Source organism: Quercus suber, unplaced genomic scaffold, assembly GCF_002906115.3.
Source record: "Quercus suber isolate HL8 unplaced genomic scaffold, Cork oak 2.0 scaffold_7, whole genome shotgun sequence".
NCBI classification, from domain to species: domain Eukaryota; kingdom Viridiplantae; phylum Streptophyta; class Magnoliopsida; order Fagales; family Fagaceae; genus Quercus; species Quercus suber.
Window position 1 is genome coordinate 715,668 of NW_027069473.1, and position 17,320 is coordinate 732,987.

At 36.0% G+C, this 17,320-nt stretch overlaps 2 protein-coding genes across 3 annotated transcripts; one reads left to right on the forward strand and one right to left on the reverse strand.

The window, feature by feature from the left end:
* The first annotated feature begins 382 nt into the window (after positions 1–382).
* On the forward strand, positions 383–967 carry LOC136068115 (uncharacterized). The gene has a single exon (XM_065774821.1). The coding sequence runs from the start codon at positions 383–385 to the stop codon at positions 965–967; it is 585 nt and encodes a 194-aa protein (XP_065630893.1).
* A 4,203-nt stretch (positions 968–5,170) lies between these two features.
* LOC136067821 (uncharacterized) lies at positions 5,171–11,362 on the reverse strand. Of its 2 annotated transcripts, XR_010629227.1 has the most exons (4): positions 10,307–11,362; positions 10,047–10,196; positions 6,057–7,071; positions 5,171–5,962 (listed from the first exon to the last, which is right to left on the reverse strand). XR_010629227.1 is itself a non-coding variant. In XM_065774138.1 (3 exons), exons 1-3 carry the CDS (start codon positions 10,593–10,595, stop codon positions 6,344–6,346), a joined length of 1,167 nt encoding a protein of 388 aa, XP_065630210.1. In that variant the 5' UTR covers positions 10,596–11,362; the 3' UTR covers positions 5,979–6,343. The 2 variants fall into 2 exon arrangements, 1 of the variants encoding a protein (XP_065630210.1); XM_065774138.1 differs by lacking the exon at positions 5,171–5,962 and having other exon boundaries at positions 5,979–7,071.
* Positions 11,363–17,320: the final 5,958 nt, after the last annotated feature.

Genomic DNA, 17,320 nt, shown 5'->3' on the forward strand with positions numbered 1-17,320 from the left:
ACAGTCAGGATCAACAAATCTTCAAGCAGTTAATGCTATATTCTGAGAACCGATACATCAAGTTTTGGAGCAGATTAAAAATAAGCCATTCTTCAAACGGCCGAATAAGATGATGGGAAATCCTGAAAAACGTAATTGCAACCTCTACTGCCAATATCACCAGGATCATAGGCATACCACAAAAGATTGTAGGAGTTTCTAGGATCATTTGGAACAGCTTATCCGCGAGGGTAAATTAAAACAACTCCTGCATCATTCCAGTAGTCAGGGGAGTCAAGCAAGCTTAGAATCTCGAAGAGATGTTTCTTCAAGACTCCCATTGGAAACTATCAATGTCATCTCCGCTGCACCTAGGAAAACAAGATCCTACCCATCTAGGGTAATGTCTGTAGCCCGTTTACCCATAGAAGACATTAATCAAAATTCGAAGAGGGCTAAAACAGATATTCTACCAGTTCTAGGATTCTCGGACGAAGATAAGATTAGAACCATTCAACCCCATGACGACGCTTTGGTCATCATCCTCAGAATTGGGGGATATGACGTGAAGAGGGTAATGGTAGACCAGGGCAGTGGAGCTAAGATAATGTACTCTGATCTCTATAAGGGGCTGAACTTAAAACCTAAGGACTTAACTCCCTATAATTCCCCCCTGGTGAGTTTCGAAGGAAGAGTTGTTATCCCGAAGGGCCAAATACGACTACCTGTACAGACTGGTCCAGAGGTGGTAGAGGTAGATTTCATTGTCATAGACACATATTCACCCTATACTGCAATTGTGGCTAGACCTTGGCTTCACACGCTCGAGGCTATTTCCTCTACTCTGCATCAGAAGGTTAAGTATCCATCTGAAGGCCAAGTTAAGGAAATTTTGGGAGATCAATCTATGGCTAGGCAATGCTTAGTGGCTATCATTCAGCATAAGCCCGAAGTTGAGTCCTCAGCCCATGCTAGAAGGGATTTATAGCAATTAAAACCTCTGGTATTGCCCATCAATGATTCAGCCAAGGGTGCGAGGTGTGAAGATCTAAGAAAAGTTACTGTCGGAGATGATCTAGAGAAGTTCTTTCAAGTTAGATCTGAGTTACCTCTTCAGGAGAAGGAAGAGCTTATAGAATTTCTTAAAAGAAACATTGATGTATTTGCTTGGAATGCTTACGAAGCCCCGGGAGTGGATCCAGAATTCATATGTCACCATCTGAAGGTCAACCCATTGATCACCCCTAGGAAACAGCCTCTTCGGTGCCCATCCAAGGAGCATGCTGACGCAGTGCGAGAGGAAGTAACAAAGTTCAAATAAGTTAGAGCTATTAAAGAAGTTTTTTTATCCTGAATGGCCAGCGAATACTATGGTGGTAAAGAAGAAGAATGGGAAGTGGCGAGTATGCGTAGATTTCACCGACTTAAATAAGGTTTGCCCTAAGGATCCATTCCCTATGCCTAAAATAGACTAGCTAATGGATGCAACTATTGGCCATCCTCAGATGAGTTTTCTGGATACTTTCCAAGTTTATCACTAAATACCATTAGTCCTGGATGATCTGGAGAAGACTGCTTTTGTCACCCTTATTGGGAACTACCACTACAAAGTGATGCCATTTGGTTTGAAAAATGCAGGATCTACCTATCAAAGAATGATGACGAGGATGTTTGGGCCACAGCTGGATAAAAGTATTGAGATTTACATAGATGACATGGTGGTGAAGAGTAAGATTGTTTCTGAGCACATGAAAGATCTTGGAAACATTTTTAAAGTTCTCAGAAGATACAAGTTGCGTTTTAATGCATCCAAATGTTCATTTAGTATGGGATCAAGCAAATTCTTGGGTTACATGATAACTCACAAGGGAATTGAGGTCAACCCAAATCAGATAAAGGCCATCAACAATTTACAACCTCCTCGGAATCCCAAAAAGGTCTAGAAATTGACTAGAATGGCTGCCGCTCTGAACCGATTTATCTCTCGATCAACAGATAGGTGTAGGCCTTTCTTCTTGCTGATCAATAAGTGGAAAGGATTTGAGTAGACTGAAGAATGTGCTTTAGCTTTCTAGCAACTTAAAGACTATCTAGCTCGACTACCAATCATGTCCAGTCCTAAGCCAGATGAAGTCTTGTTTGCCTACATTGTTGTAGCTCCTTATGTTGTAAGCTTGGTGTTAATACAAATAGATTGTGGTGTACAAAAGCCAGTTTATTAGGTGAGTAAGTCGTTACATGAAGCCGAGATTCGTTACCTGCCACTGGAGAAAGCTATCCTAGCAGTAGTGTTTGGTACACGAAAGTTGTCTCATTATTTCCAAACACATATGGTTGTTGTTCTTACCCAACTCCCGCTTAAAACCATACTCAGAAGTGTTGACTACATGGGGAGAATAGCCAAATGGGGCACTATCCTAGGGGCTTTTGACATCAAGTATATGCCTCGTACCTCTACAAAGGGGCAAGTCCCTGCAGATCTGGTGGCTGAGTTCATTAAGCCCTCGGTAGAAGAATTGGAACCAACACAAAACATGGATGAAAAATCGGTTGGTGTGATCTCTCAGAAAGGCCTCCCATTCTAGGAGGTGTATGTAGATGGTGCAGCAAATCAGAAAGGTTCCAGAGTGAGGCTAATGTTAATATCTCCAGAGAAGATTGTTATTGAAAAGTCACTAAGACTAAACTTCATGACCACAAATAATGAGGCTGAATATAAAGCTCTATTGATGGGAATGACTATGGTTCAAAGAATTGGAGGAAAATTAGTGAAAATGTTCTCAAACTTAAGGCTAGTCGTCGGACAAGTACAAGGGGAATTTGAGGCGAAAGATGAAAGAATGCAAGGGTACTTAAGCCAAGTTAAATGTCTACAGTTAGAGTTCGATTCTTTTAATTTGCTACACATCTCCAGAAATGGTAATACACATGCTAATTCTCTGGCCATGCTCGCATCCTCCTCGGCACAGGATCTGCCTCAGGTTATCCTCGTCGAAGACTTGCATAAACCCATGGAGGTAAGAAGAGAGGCAGTCCAGGTTCATCAAATTAGAGCTGAGCTCAGCTAGATGGACCCTATAATTCAATTCTTGAAGGAGGATATTTTGCCTGAAGAAAGGCTGGAAACTGACAAAGTTCGGAGGAAGGCTAGTAGATTCTGGTTATCCGAGGACCAAAAATTATACAAACGTTCTTATTCAGGGCCATATTTGTTGTGCATGCATCTTGAAGCAGCTGAATCACTCCTCGAGGAGTTACATGAGGGAATTTGTGGAAGCCATACTGGAGGTAGATCCTTGGCACACAGAGCCATTACCCAAGGCTATTGGTGGTCAAATATGCAAAAGGAGGTCCTGAATATGTTAAAAAATGCAATCAATGTCAGCGGTTTGCACCAAACATACACCAGCCAGGTGGAATCCTTAATCCATTATCTAGCCCATGGCCTTTCGCTCAATAGGGCTTAGATATCATGGGTCCATTCCCAAAAGCAGTGGGAAACAAGAAGTATCTTCTGGTCGGCACAGATTATTTCACCAAATAGGTTGAAACTGAACCTCTAGCTAATATCAGAGATGTAGACACAAAGAAATTTGTTTGGAAAAATATTGTCACTCGATTTGAGATCCTCATACCCTCATTTCGGACAACGGTCTTTAGTTTGATAGCAACGCTTTTAGAAGTTATTGCTTTGAATTAGGAATTACAAATAGATATTCCACTCCTGCTTATCCTCAAGGGAATGGGCAAATGGAAGCTGTTAACAAGGTCATACTAAATGGATTGAAAAAAAGACTAGATGACGCGAAGGGCAAATGGGTGGAAGAACTACCACATGTACTCTAGATATACAGAACTATGCCTTGCAGGTCTACTGGGAAGGCCCTCTTTTCAATGACTTATGGGGCTGAAGCTGTTATCCCTCTAGAGACTGGGTTCCCAACATTGAAGACTAGCTCGTTCAATCTGATTAGCAATAATGAGCAGCTAGAGAAGAGTTTGGATCTGATTGAGGAAATGAGGGAAAATGCAATGGTCCAATTGGCATATTACCAACAAAAGCTCAGACAGGGTTATGATGCTAACGTATAGCTAAGGCCTTTAGAACCCAGTGATCTAGTGCTCAGGAAAGTTGTGGGCACTGCAAAGAACCCAGCTTGGGGAAAGTTAGGACCCAATTAGAAAGAGCCATATCATATTACCTCAAGGGTTGGCATTGGGGCATATTTTTTGGAAGACTTAGATGGCCATGTAATACCACGCCCTTGGAATGTAAACAACCTTAAAAGGTATTATTATTAATCAAGTTTTTTCTTTGATCAATATGTTTATTTATTACCTAAAGGTTTCAGGATAAGTGTTTAAACTTAAATCCAATCATGCCTGAAGTCTTCGGACTAGATGATATTGGTTAGTTAACATTCCCTTACAATTCTTATAAGTGTTTAAACTTAAATTCAATCATGCCTGAAGTCCTCGGACCAAATGATATGGGTTAGTTAACACTTCCTTACAATTCTTATAAGTGTTCAAACTTAAATCCAATCATGCCTGAAGTCCTCGGACCAGATGATATGGGTTAGTTAACACTCCTTCGCAATTCTTATAAGTGTTTAAACTTAAATCCAATCATGCCTGAAGTCTTTAGACCAGATGATATGAGTTAGTTAACACTCTTACAATTCTTATTAGTGTTTGAACTTAAATTCAATTACACCTGAAGCCTTCGGAGATATTTAAATATGCTCTAACTTATGATAGGCCTCTTCGGTCATGTACTTAGTTCAGAATCAGTGCTCAGTAGTATTCTTTGCAAGTGTTATACAAAAACCAATTCAAGTAAAGCATCTAATTATTTACTTAAGTACCAGAAAATATATAAGACCTTCATACCATTCATTGCTTCCTGTATTTATTAACAATTCTTATACGACCCACTTTTTCCAGTATTTGTATAAGTTATTTGCATCATTAGCAGGATATTGTTGTTAAGTCTACTTAGGTTACAGTAGCTATAGGTCAACATGATTTGCAATAACAATAAGTCTTATAATATGTGCAACGAAGATATAGAAAATAAAAGAAGAACAATTTCAGTGATAAAAAAGAAAGTACTTTTTAGTACCTTACAATATTAACTATATATATATATATATAATTGGTACAAATATGAAATAAAAGTCCTAAATATCTAAGCCTTCTTTGTGACGACAACTAGGTCAACAGTCTGGCTGGACTGGGTGGCAGAAACGTCTGGGGCTTGGTCCTTAGGTTCAGGAGGAGTTTTCTTTTTACCCAAATCCTTACCCTTACCTTGAAGATCCTCAGCTTGTTTTCCATAACTACCAACTTGACCAGACTCCTTGGGAGCTTCAAGAAGGGCAGGAGGGACTTGTCCGACCAAAGGCTGTTCCGAGGCCTCTAGGAGTTGTTTGGAGGGAGAGGAGTCAGGACCTAGGAGTTCGCGAATTTCAGGATCGTAGTAGATGCTCCCAGGTCGCCTCAAGTCAGATTCTGCAGGGACCTCAGCAGCATCGAGGGCTTTACCCCAGGTTATATCACAGTAATCCTTGCAAACTGCAAAAAATTCCTCTGTAAGTCTGACTTGAGTCTCTTCCACCCCAAGCTTGTATGTTGCCTGCTTTTCAGCATCGGTTGCCTCCTTGACCAATTGGGCAGCGTCCCTGGCTTTTTGAAGCTCAGCTTAAAGATCCTTGACTATTTGTCTCTTTGTCTCTAGATTAATCTCAGTCGTGTGCAATTGCTTGCATTGATCTTCAACCTGCTTTTCAACATTCTTAAGGCCTATATTAAGACTATTTCTTTCTTTGGTCATCTCTTTTAGTTGTTCGAACAGCTTAGAATAGTCTTCCTTTAGATTACTCAGAGAATTTTCAACCTCAGACCGAGAATAGGCTTCTGCCTGAGCTTCACTACGAGCGTTTTTATTCCATTCCTTGGCCACATAAATTTGTTGGGTAATCTACATAATAGAATGGAAAATAGTATAAAATAAAGAAAAATGGCAAATAAAAAGGACCAACATTTTAATTGGAGAAGTAGATCAATTCCCTTACCATGGCCTAAGTCCCTCTTAAGGGATAGGAAGAGTTCATGCTGGTTGAAACGCCTGTAAGTCTCCATATCCTTTGGCAGGAAAAGTGGTTACTCCAGGGCCTCAGCAATGAGACTTGCCTTCCCCCCTTGATAATTGCTAACTGTGGTGTCCTAAGGGAAGGGAACACCATCCAACTCTAGCTTGGGGGACTAGGTGCGCTGTCCTTGGCGCACATTAGCAATGAGAGTGTCGTCTCGGCTCTCAACGGACGAAGCCTTTTTTCCCCATTGGTCCTTAGCCACTCTGCTATTTATTTCCTTTTGAAGGCTCCACCCTACCTTCCTCAAGAGCTGTATTAAGCCTTTTCTTTTTCAGCTCAGGGGTTGGCTTTAGGCCGAGATTAGCAGGGAGCTGAGGAGGGGGTGGAGGAAGATTAACAGTGGGCTGAGACTTGGTGACTTCTGTGGGCACCATTGATTTGTTCCTTGTCTTCATAAGGTCTCTTAAACTTACAGCCATCTCCTCTTCCTCTTCCGATGAGTCGTCTGGAACGGAAGTTATTAAAATAGGAGTGTGGTTGCTGGTTTGTCTATCAGTCTCCTCTTCGGTGTCCAAAAGAGGAATCACCTGAACCTCTCTTGGTGCTTCTTCTTCAAACTGGAACTTATCAATCTGTTCCTCAAGTGAAGAGGTAGAGAAAGCAACTCTTTTCCTTGCTGCGATTGCCTCAAGAGGAATCTGTTGAACTAGCTGGATGAGTAGTGGTACACCCTGTGGGTTCAGATGTGGTACGGGAGAAAGATCGAATGATGCTAAAAAATTAGGCTGAGAGACGTCTATTCGGTTTATCCGATAGTCTCCTTGCCTTATAGTGTTGCCGACCAGTTGAAATGTGTTCCAGAGCAGCTTGAAACTGAGAATAAGATGAACAGCCCGCAGTTGTCCGTCTTCAATTACAAAAATTTCTGATCTCAGTAAGTAATTGAGCGCGGCAATGTTAGTCAGACTAAGTCGAGGAGCAACTTGTCTTTTATCTGTTAACGTAACAGAATTAAGCATAATTAGAAACTTAAAAACACTGATACAAAGAAAAGAAAAGCAATGCTAAATGACGAGGACCTTAAATCTATTGTTAGGAAACCTAAGTCTAAGATATCCCACCTGGCTCTCCTGGTTGGGTTGGGCAATAAAGACCGTCATGCCACGCACCTGAGACAATTAAATAGTCATCTTTCATTCCCTTGTTAGACTTAGGAAGACAGGAGATGAGCCTAACAATGTTGGATCGAGATTTAAGGTAAAATCCCACCCCCTTTTGTCTATGACACTCGTACATATGGACAACATCAAGCTAGGTGAGCTCCAAGCCTAAGTGATGATTCAAAGCGTCAATCACTCCTAGGATCCTAAAAACGTTAGGTGCACACTGATCAGGAGAAAGCCTATGATTACGAAGGTAATTTTTTGTAACAGGACCTATAGGAAGAGTCATTCCCCCTTCAATGAACGCCATCATAGGGATTATGACTTCTCCCTCTCTTCGGTCAAGTAATAGTCCTTCTGGGGGACAATACCACAAGCTTACGTCTTGTGGTATGTGATACGTCTCCTTAAATGTTTCTATCAAGGCAGGGCTATCAACTAGATACTTAAATCTACCCATCTCAGATAAGTAAAAAAGAAGAAACACTAAAAGCGATAACTGGGAAATGAAAATTCGAAGGCCGAGGAAGCTGGCCGAGGAGGAATGAAAGGTTTGAAGAAATTGAGACTTACACAAACTGGGTTGAAGAATGATCCTTGAATCCGTAGAAGGATTCTTATGGATTTTTAAAGAAATGAGATTGATGATTTGAAAAATTTTGTGAGTTTGAATGCTTGAGTTCGCTGGAGAGTCTGAGAATTTGTAAAGTAAAGAAAATATGATCTCCTTTAAGGCTTTATATAGGGGCCAGAAAATGAGTGGGAGTTATCCCGCCCAAATCCAGAGGAAAAATGTCGTTTGTTGGATCAGTGGTTCACCGTTGGATGCGAAAGACATAGCGCCGCCTAGAACAATTAATAACGCTTCGTAAATATCGAAACATCAGCAGCAATGATGAAGCGCCTAAATCTATGCTCCCACAGGTGTAAACTCAGGTAATTTCTACATTATTAGCCTTTATTTCTGTGGAAGATCAAAATCCCATTTTTTTCTCCTCAGATGCGAGGGAAAAATTAAAATTTTGAGGGGCTATTGTAGGGATAAAAGCCCGAATTTATATATTGGGTCTTGGGCCCTATTTGAAGATGTGGGTACGACCGAGGAGGAGCAAATGATTAGGAAAGGCCCCGGACTGGAGAACCATGCAAGGAAGTGATAGAGGAATATAGTCCGAGGAGTATGTCCTCCTCGGATATGAGGGATATCGGTTAAGCAAATATTTGGGTGGTTTAGGTGATCTTCCTGGCAGTTCCAACAATAAGGATAAATTTCAAGCATGTATAAAGATGATAAGAATAGAGAAATATCTAAAGGAAAATCTGTTACAACCATATTAAATGCACTGCAGCAACTTTTTTGGCCGCATTTATGTGAATAAGACCCCTGAACAGTGTAGTTTCAGCTACCACCACTCATAGAGAACCAAAAAAGGTACCTGATGGGACATGTACTCAAGTGAATGCTTAGATGAAGAACAAGTGGATGATCAAGATGGTCTAAAAGAAAAATATATAAATGTAAGAGACCTCTCATGGCAAAAGGATTGGAAAAAATTGAAATTGAGAAAGAAGAAAGATTTACTGTAGCTCTAAGAATTGTATTAGCTTTTAATCTCCTCGGACATCAATTTATTCAAGTTTGAAGTTTGTTTTTGCACTTGTTCATCTTTTAAAATATTGATTAACTGTTGTTTAGTTCACAAACAGCTTAGTTCTTTCACTCACTCTCTACAAATTTATTGTATTGGGCTTATTGGGCTTACGTCCCATATCTTTTGGGTTTGAGCTACAAATCTAAACCCTACATATTTAATTTAAAAAAATATTTTATTAAAATATCTTCTTTAGTTTTCATATAAGTTTGGATTATTAACCAATACTTCGCATAAGCATACAAATACTATGATAATGAAAATTGACATCATTTCACTTGTATTCCTTTAACTACAACAAGTTTCTAAGAATTCTAACAAATTTAAAATATGATTCATATGCCAAAAGCCTTTTAGCTCAATTGGTTAGTATTTTGGTGTTTTCAAGATATTTAGGGTTCAAATTCCTCCTTTCCATTGTAACTATCAAATTATCCAAAAAAAAAAAAAAAAACTCATGTTACATATTGTTTTTTAAATAAATTAAAATCGTTCTTAAAAAAATTAAATTAGGATTTTTTTTTTCTAATTCTTGCATGCTTTTTCCATAAGCATGTCAAAATTCATATTTTGAAATGCTTATTTTCACTTCCAATGCTACCGATCAACAATTTATTAATGTAAAATCTTTTTTTTTTTTTAATTTCAAATAATGTTTAGGACTATGTTTAAGAACTTGACTATTTAACAACATATCTAATAGGGCTTCGCGCCTCTTTATGTTTTTAATAAAGGAATTTAAAATTCAAATATCTCATCCGTTACTGTAACTAGCACAATATAAAAAGGCAGGAAAAGATATGAAGAATGAAAAGATATCCCGTTATAAAACAGGGGGAAAAAGATACTCAAAAATATTCCAAGTTTCAAAAACCCCTTCCCCCTAAATTAACAAAAAACCGTTATAGATTGGATCCATATACGGAGGGCCTATCGTAATGGGCCTCTTGTAATGCCTACAGCCTTACACCATCCCTTCTCTTCTCTTTTGGGCTAAAGATTGGATCTATATACGGAGGAGATGGGCTTGGCCCTCAAGGCCCCCTTTTTCATAGTTTTTTTTTTTTTTTTTTTTAAATTTTTTTTTAATTTTTTTATCACTTAATTCATCCATTTATATAATTGAAAAGCAAGAGTAAAAGGGTGGTACTAACCGGAGTAGATCCATCGTTTCCAAAATACGAGCTGATTTCCAGCTAGGAAATAATCAGGCATACAAGCCAGTGCGTACAAAGGACAGTAACCAATTCTGTCTTGAGCAATAGCCAAACGTGGACAAAGATTGACTAAATCCAAAGCAATATCTATTGTGTTGTATAACATATGGACAAAGAATTAATCAATCATATATAGCGAAAATTTCGAATAGAAAATAACACTCAATGGATAGTTAAGACGAAGAGTTAATTCTTACCCAAAGCTTTGTTATATATAGCCTCGGAAACAATTGCAGCCCCCATGGTGCCATTTTCTGGCATTAGAATTTCCAGTGGGGTGAGCAAATAGAGATAACGAGCCGAATCTAATTGCCCATTGTAAAGGGCCAGAATAAGTGGAATATTTCCCTCGTCGTTTCCCATGCTGTTCAAGTTCTTGTTCTTTCCAAGCATGCATTCTACCATTCGGTAGCTTCCACGAAAAGATGCTTGAGCTAGAGCTGTGAAACCTTCAAAATCTTTTATTTCCAAATTTTCTTCAGACATTAAGCTCACTAACTCCTCCACTATATGCTCATGTCCAGCTTCAGCAGCAACATGAAGAGCAGTCTTGTTCGTATCTGTGATTTTTGCACTTATTGCATGCGGATGGGTATTAAGAAACTCCTTTGCAGCGTTCCAATCACCACTTTGCAAAGCTTTGTTTAATTCCGTGTAAATCTCAACATCATCATTAATGTTTCTCTTCTTGTCATTTTCTCCTGCCAAACTTTCTTTTCTTTTTATTTTTATTTTTTCCAGAGAATGAAATGATATGAAACCATTCTGACATCTACATGCCAATTATCATTTGATATCTTCTGTTGATTCTGAATTTCAATATTAATTAAATACCTAGAGGATTTTGGATTTAGAACAGATAAGAACCACACCATGTCAAAGCAAGTGCAATACGAGCCTAAAACATCCCTATAAGAAAGTATGGTGAAACTTGGGGGAAAACAAATCTAAACATGATTAAACATGATTCTTATTAACAAAATAATTTTGATGATTTAGTGTTTAGGAATTAAATCTACATAAATGTGAAAGGTTTAATAAATGTAATGCTACTAATGGATTAAGTATTAGACAAAGAGAGCTAGGGGCAACGTCAAAGCCAAATGATTTTTTTGGTATCCAACTTATATATATATATATATATAATCTTCAAGATAATCAAAGATTAGTAGATATATAATCAATCACTTGTTTAAATTTAAATTTTTGTAATTTAAAATTATACAAAAAAAATATGAATCTATAGATCGAATAGTAAATAATATCCGATTGATATGGAAATTGACGTTCATATTAAAAATATATAGAACATGTAGTCCAAATGTGAGATTTTCAAAATATGAATTCAATAACAAGTTATTGAATAATTCAACATTGTTTAGAATTACACCAGATATAACTTAAACCCAACTCTATCTAAAGAACCACTACAACTTCCATTACAGTAAACAGCAAACCACCAATTAAGGATTTAACAAAGAACTTTTAAGAAAAGACTATGTTATTCTTTTGAAGGATTGTGGTTGGCAAGGGGCTACATAAACAGTGTGATAGCGATGTGTGTGGACGGAAACCATCATTGCTTTGTACAGACAGCTATTTTCTACTCTTCATTGATGATTTTAGTCAAAAGCTGATTTTTTTTTTTCCTAAAATAGAATTAAGAGGATTTTGAAATTATTTAAAAAGTTTAAATTGTTGTTGATAGGTATAGTAGTTATGAAACTAAGACATTGCAATTTGATAGAAGGGCAAATTAAGATAAAAATGAATTTACAGAATTTTATGAAATAAATAGTATTGGACATCTTTAATTTCTTTAAAAAATCTTCTCATTTCTCCCTGTGTGTATGTGTGCTAAAAATACTTAGTACTCTCAAAAGAAAAAATAGTGGGTTAATCTCACGTTAGAAAATGAGTGTGAGTTTAAGAAATTTAAAATCTGTACTGTGTATCCAAGAGTTAGGCCATTTTGGATATACACCACTATAAGTTTATTTAAAAAATTTTCTCCCATATCCTCGTGTGTGTGTTAAAAATATTTAGTATTATTAAAAAAAAAAAAAAATTAAACGTCCTTAGATCATCAAATCAAAATGGCATAGTTGAAAGAATGATTTGATAAATTCTTAACATGATTGAGAGCTATTAGAGCATAAAAAAGACATGGTTTGGACTTACGTGTGTTTAGGGCAAGCCTAGATTAATTTCATGTCAAAAGCAATTTACCCTAGATTAATTGCATCAATCAAGGATTGCTGTAAGGTTCAAGCCCGGATTGGTAGATTCATACGCATGGAAGAAGTCTGGTAAAAAGAGTACTCCAACTAGGTTGGAGTTGGGCTTGAATAAGTTAATAGGTTCTATTATAAGTAGGTACTTCAAGATTGGGCAATATTCATTATACTTGTAAACTCAATCTTTGTTACTGGATTCTTTAGGGAGCAATGATCTAAGTTTCACTCATATGTGTTTTTTCTGTGAAGGTTTTCCTCATCATAACCATATTGCCTATGTCAAATTTATTTCCACTATACTAATTAACTCTAGACTAGCAATTTGGTTGTGCCTTTAATTAGACAATTTGACCAATTATTCAATTTGGGTAATTGGTTAATTTAACCGAGGTCAATTTGAACCCAACACATGAAATAAGAGAAAATTATTGCGTACTCCTGAAGTATCATAAATGTGTACTCCATCCTCTCACATGAATAGTAGCTCCCACTAATTAAATTCATGGTGAAACCCACCATTTATGTGAGAATGAAGAGTACGCATTTATAGTATTTTAAGAATACCTAATAATTTTCCTGGAATAGGGGCACCCAGGAAGACAAAGAATATCTTCTTCTTCTTCTTCTTCTTTTTTATTTTTTTATTTTTTTATTATTATAAATTTTACTTTATTGCTTTAAACTATAACCTCATTTATACTTACTATCCTGAACTTTCAGAACACATTATTACCACCCTAAACTATAACTTGTGTTTCACTTTGTACCCTACCATCAATTGGGTAGTTAACTTGAATGAAAAACATGTCACATGTAACTCACATGACTTTTGCCAAGTGAAAAACAAGTTATTGCCCTTTTTTTTCTTTACTCAAAGAAGAAGAACATGTTAATTAAGTTTGGAAGAACTTTCCTATCCTTCTTCATCACCAACATCTCTTATTCATAAAAGTATTGTCATTATCATCACTAGCTAGAAAGAAGTTGTTGTGAAAGACCATGGTAAATGGGAAGTCTACAGAATCTCAATGATTCAATAGAGAATATCAATGACCTAATAACGTTCTATTTTTTTTTTCCCATGTTTGAGGATTGAAAACCCATAGAATATAAAGAAATGTTACCAACAAAAATAGAGAAGAATGATAAATGGGGGTAACAAATATATGATAAATATGTTTTTTTAAATGCTTATCTAACGGAAGAAGTTTTTGTTGCCACGAGCTATACTCTCAAAGGGAATTAAGACAAAGTTTTAAGGTTGAGAAGGCTCAATCTAGCTTTAGAACAACATAATTGATAGATGCTTTCGGAACATCAGGTTCGCTAAATACCCACTTGAACATACTTTTTATTGTAAGTCACATGAATTGAGATATCTTGATGAAAGCGTTTGTAATAACTTATTACAAACGCTTTCATCAAGCTGAATTTTTTTTTTTTCTTTTTTTCCAACTTTGTCGTAGTCTTGGTAGTCTTTTAGCCTATTTTACACACAAACATATACGCGTACAGAAAATGAAAGATAGAGAGAGGTACCTGACTTACTTGAGTCAAGAAGCTCGTCTTTTCTCAGAGGAACTGGAGCAATACTGTCTTAAGTAAAGAGAAACCTTTTTTTTTTTTTAAATCATGAGAGAGAGAGAGAGACTTGACTTTTAAGGGTATTGAATATTTGAATGATCTAAATTACCTGCTACTTGGGTCAGGACTTTTAGGTTTGTACTTTTCTGCCAAGGTATCCCAAGCAATTCTGGCTGAGCTAATCTCCCTAATATCAGAAAATCTGTTTGGCTGGCATGACATCTGGATCACATGTAAGGCCATGGCATTAGTCTTACTCCAAGCCTTAAAAGCAGCTTCAATTTCCGGTGCAGGAGGGTCTCTCCTTGTTTCGACAATCTCCCAAAGATCTTGAGCCATCAAATACGTCTTCAACTGAACACTCCAGTCCAAATAATTGTTTCCGTTAAGAGCTTCAAGAACAGCGGCACTCAAGGCAGGCTTTGTCTCCAAGTTTGATATGTCAATATAACCAAATTGTGACCGAAAGACAATAAAATGAAGATTTGGTTATATCATATATGCTACGAGTTCTTGATGGGTTTTCTTGTATATGCTACTCACTGACTATTAAATTGAAATAGTTCTTAACTTTTTTAAAGTTTAGATTTACACTTTTAATTCTTTTCTTCATACTCTGTTAAAGAATATAACATAGCAACAAAGACAATATTGGTGTGTCATATCCATTTGAAAGTAATTCCAAACTTTTATTTGACCAATAAAAAAAAATTCCGAACTCTCATTTATATATTTTTACTTTAAGGAAGAAGGAGCTATTAGCTTAGCTGTACCCCAGTTAAAGAATTTAAGAACCTAACAAAGAAACTACGTGACCACTTGTGATACCCGGTTCCAGAAAAAAATATATATTAATAAAAAGGAGATTTATTTTTAGGGGTAACTTAGTAATTCTGATATTAGGCAACCTGTATATGTCCAGTTAAGCAAAATTTCACCACTAAATGCACATAACTTTTCTTCCATGATTCTTATTGAAGGCAACGCAACTAGATGCTTGTTGGCCATTATGGACATTACTGACTTGTCATGTAAGGTTCTTTATTGATAGATAAAAGATGAAGCCAATACCAATTATTTGAAGATTTCTAAGGACTTAGTCTTTTCACGTGTAAAACATCTTTGCTTTGTTGTCTCCGTGGTGTTTGATGGCGTTGAGATTTGAGATCCAAGGATCTAAGTGACAAACTTCTTTGGAATAAATTCTTTACTTGGTTTGCTAAAGGGTTTACATTGGATTGGTCTTGGGAAACTGCAAGGATTTTGAATAGGCATTGGATTGAAGTAAGTAAGTTTTCTCCTAATTGGTTTTATTTTGCTTATACTATTTTATTTTAACTACTAATTATTATCTTACAATTGTTACAATTTTATTTTATTTGTTTTAGCTACATTGATTTAAAGTAAAGAATAAAGAATTGTCATAAATATATTTGATTACTAAATATATAATGTTATATATATATATATGTATTTGAATGAGATATATTTTTGTTTAAACTATGATTTGATATATATGATTTTGGACAATCTGACTATGTTTTGACTCTGATACCCAGCCAATTTAGGTAATTCATTGGTACTCTGATACCCAGTCAATGGGAGTTATTCATTAGTATTGAAACTATCGTGTTTCTAGACCCAGCTAGTGGAGGATATACATTAGCACAGAACTAGTTTCATCTAAATTTTATGTCTAGTCACAGGAATATAGCGTGACCATAGTCATAAAGATTGTAAGAATATGAATTATGTTTGGGTATTTGAATTGTTTTGAGTCCTTGAAATTGCTTATGTGTTTTTAGAACATATTGTAAATTACAGCTTTTGATGATATATGGAAAACTAATTATTTTCTAATCCATCTATGATATATTTGTAAGATTAAAATATTCAATCTATGTACGACTTATTATTTTACAGATCTTTTGTTTGATAGAACTTATTAGGATTTTGGTTACTTATTAAGTTGTCAACTCACCCCCCCCCCCCCCCCCCCCTTTTCCCCTCTAGTTTTAGATTGTGAAGAATAGCAAGTTTTAGGAGTTTTGCTGTTGTGATGTGAGCATGATAGAAGCTTAGTGATTTTGGGATTAGATGGTTTTGTAATAGTCTTATATTTATTGGCCAATTGGCATTATGTACATGAGGTTTGGATTTTGTCCCTTACAATTATTGGAGATCTATTTATAAAGAAATTGTTGAGGTATTTTAGATTTATTTGATGTAATTTTGAGGATAAATTTTAGTTGCTAAGAAGGCATTGCACACTTGTAGGGTGATTACATTATAAGCATGCGACCATTGTCACGTGTCTATCTTTATAATTGGATTCGGGGCGTGACACCACTACTGTAGTTTGATTTGCTATTTTTCATAATATCAATGAAAGAAACACTCCAATCAGAATATATGACTTGGATAATTAAGAACAGTTGCACTCAAGGCAAGTTTTGTTTCCACGTTTAATCTGTCAATATAACCAAATTGCGTCAGAAAGAAAATAAAAATGAAGATTTGGTTATATCATATATGCTACGAATTCCTTGATGGGCTTCCTTATATATGTTACCCACCGACAATGAAGTAATTGAAATAGTTTTGAATTTTTCTAAAAGTTAATGACTGAAGAACTATTAGATGTACCCTTTCAATTCTTTTCTTCATACTCAGTTAAAGTTAACAATCTAGCAACAAGGAAAATACCATCATACCCATTTGAAAGATGTTCTGAACTTTTCCACACAGAGCATTCATATCAAAGGAACTAAAAAATTTAGCTTTTAGCACCTTAAAAATATACTTTATTTATTTTACCACTTTAACTTTATAAAATAGTCAATATCAATGACTTTATTTTAACAACAATATATTAAAATAGTATAAATAACATAATAAAATAATATTTCCAACACAGTAACGTGGAGGAGAGAGAAGATAAAGTATGACAAAAAATTGGTAACAACAAGCTACTTACTGTGGCATATATGCAAACTTTTTTAAATATAACACTATTGATGTTGGGTGGTTTTTTGTCTCTTTTTAGCTCTTTTATGGTTTTACCTCTTTTAGTGTGAATGCTTTAAAAGAGGTAGGAATATTTCTCCCAAAAAAAAAAAAAAAAATAGAACCTCATGGAGACTTTTTTCCCCCCTTGAATACCTTCCAAAGAAACTACAATCCTGTTTGGTTCCAAAATGTGGTCTTTATTTTTCCTTTTCTTTTTTTCTTTTTCTCTTTTCCGTATTCAAACCCTAAAATTGAATATAGAAAAATGGACCAAATTTTATATTTGAGTCTGTTTGGTAAGTTGTTTTGAATACATAATTTGAGTATAAAATACATCATACATAGGTTTGACACCGTTTTCCCTTTTTCTTTTTCTTTTTT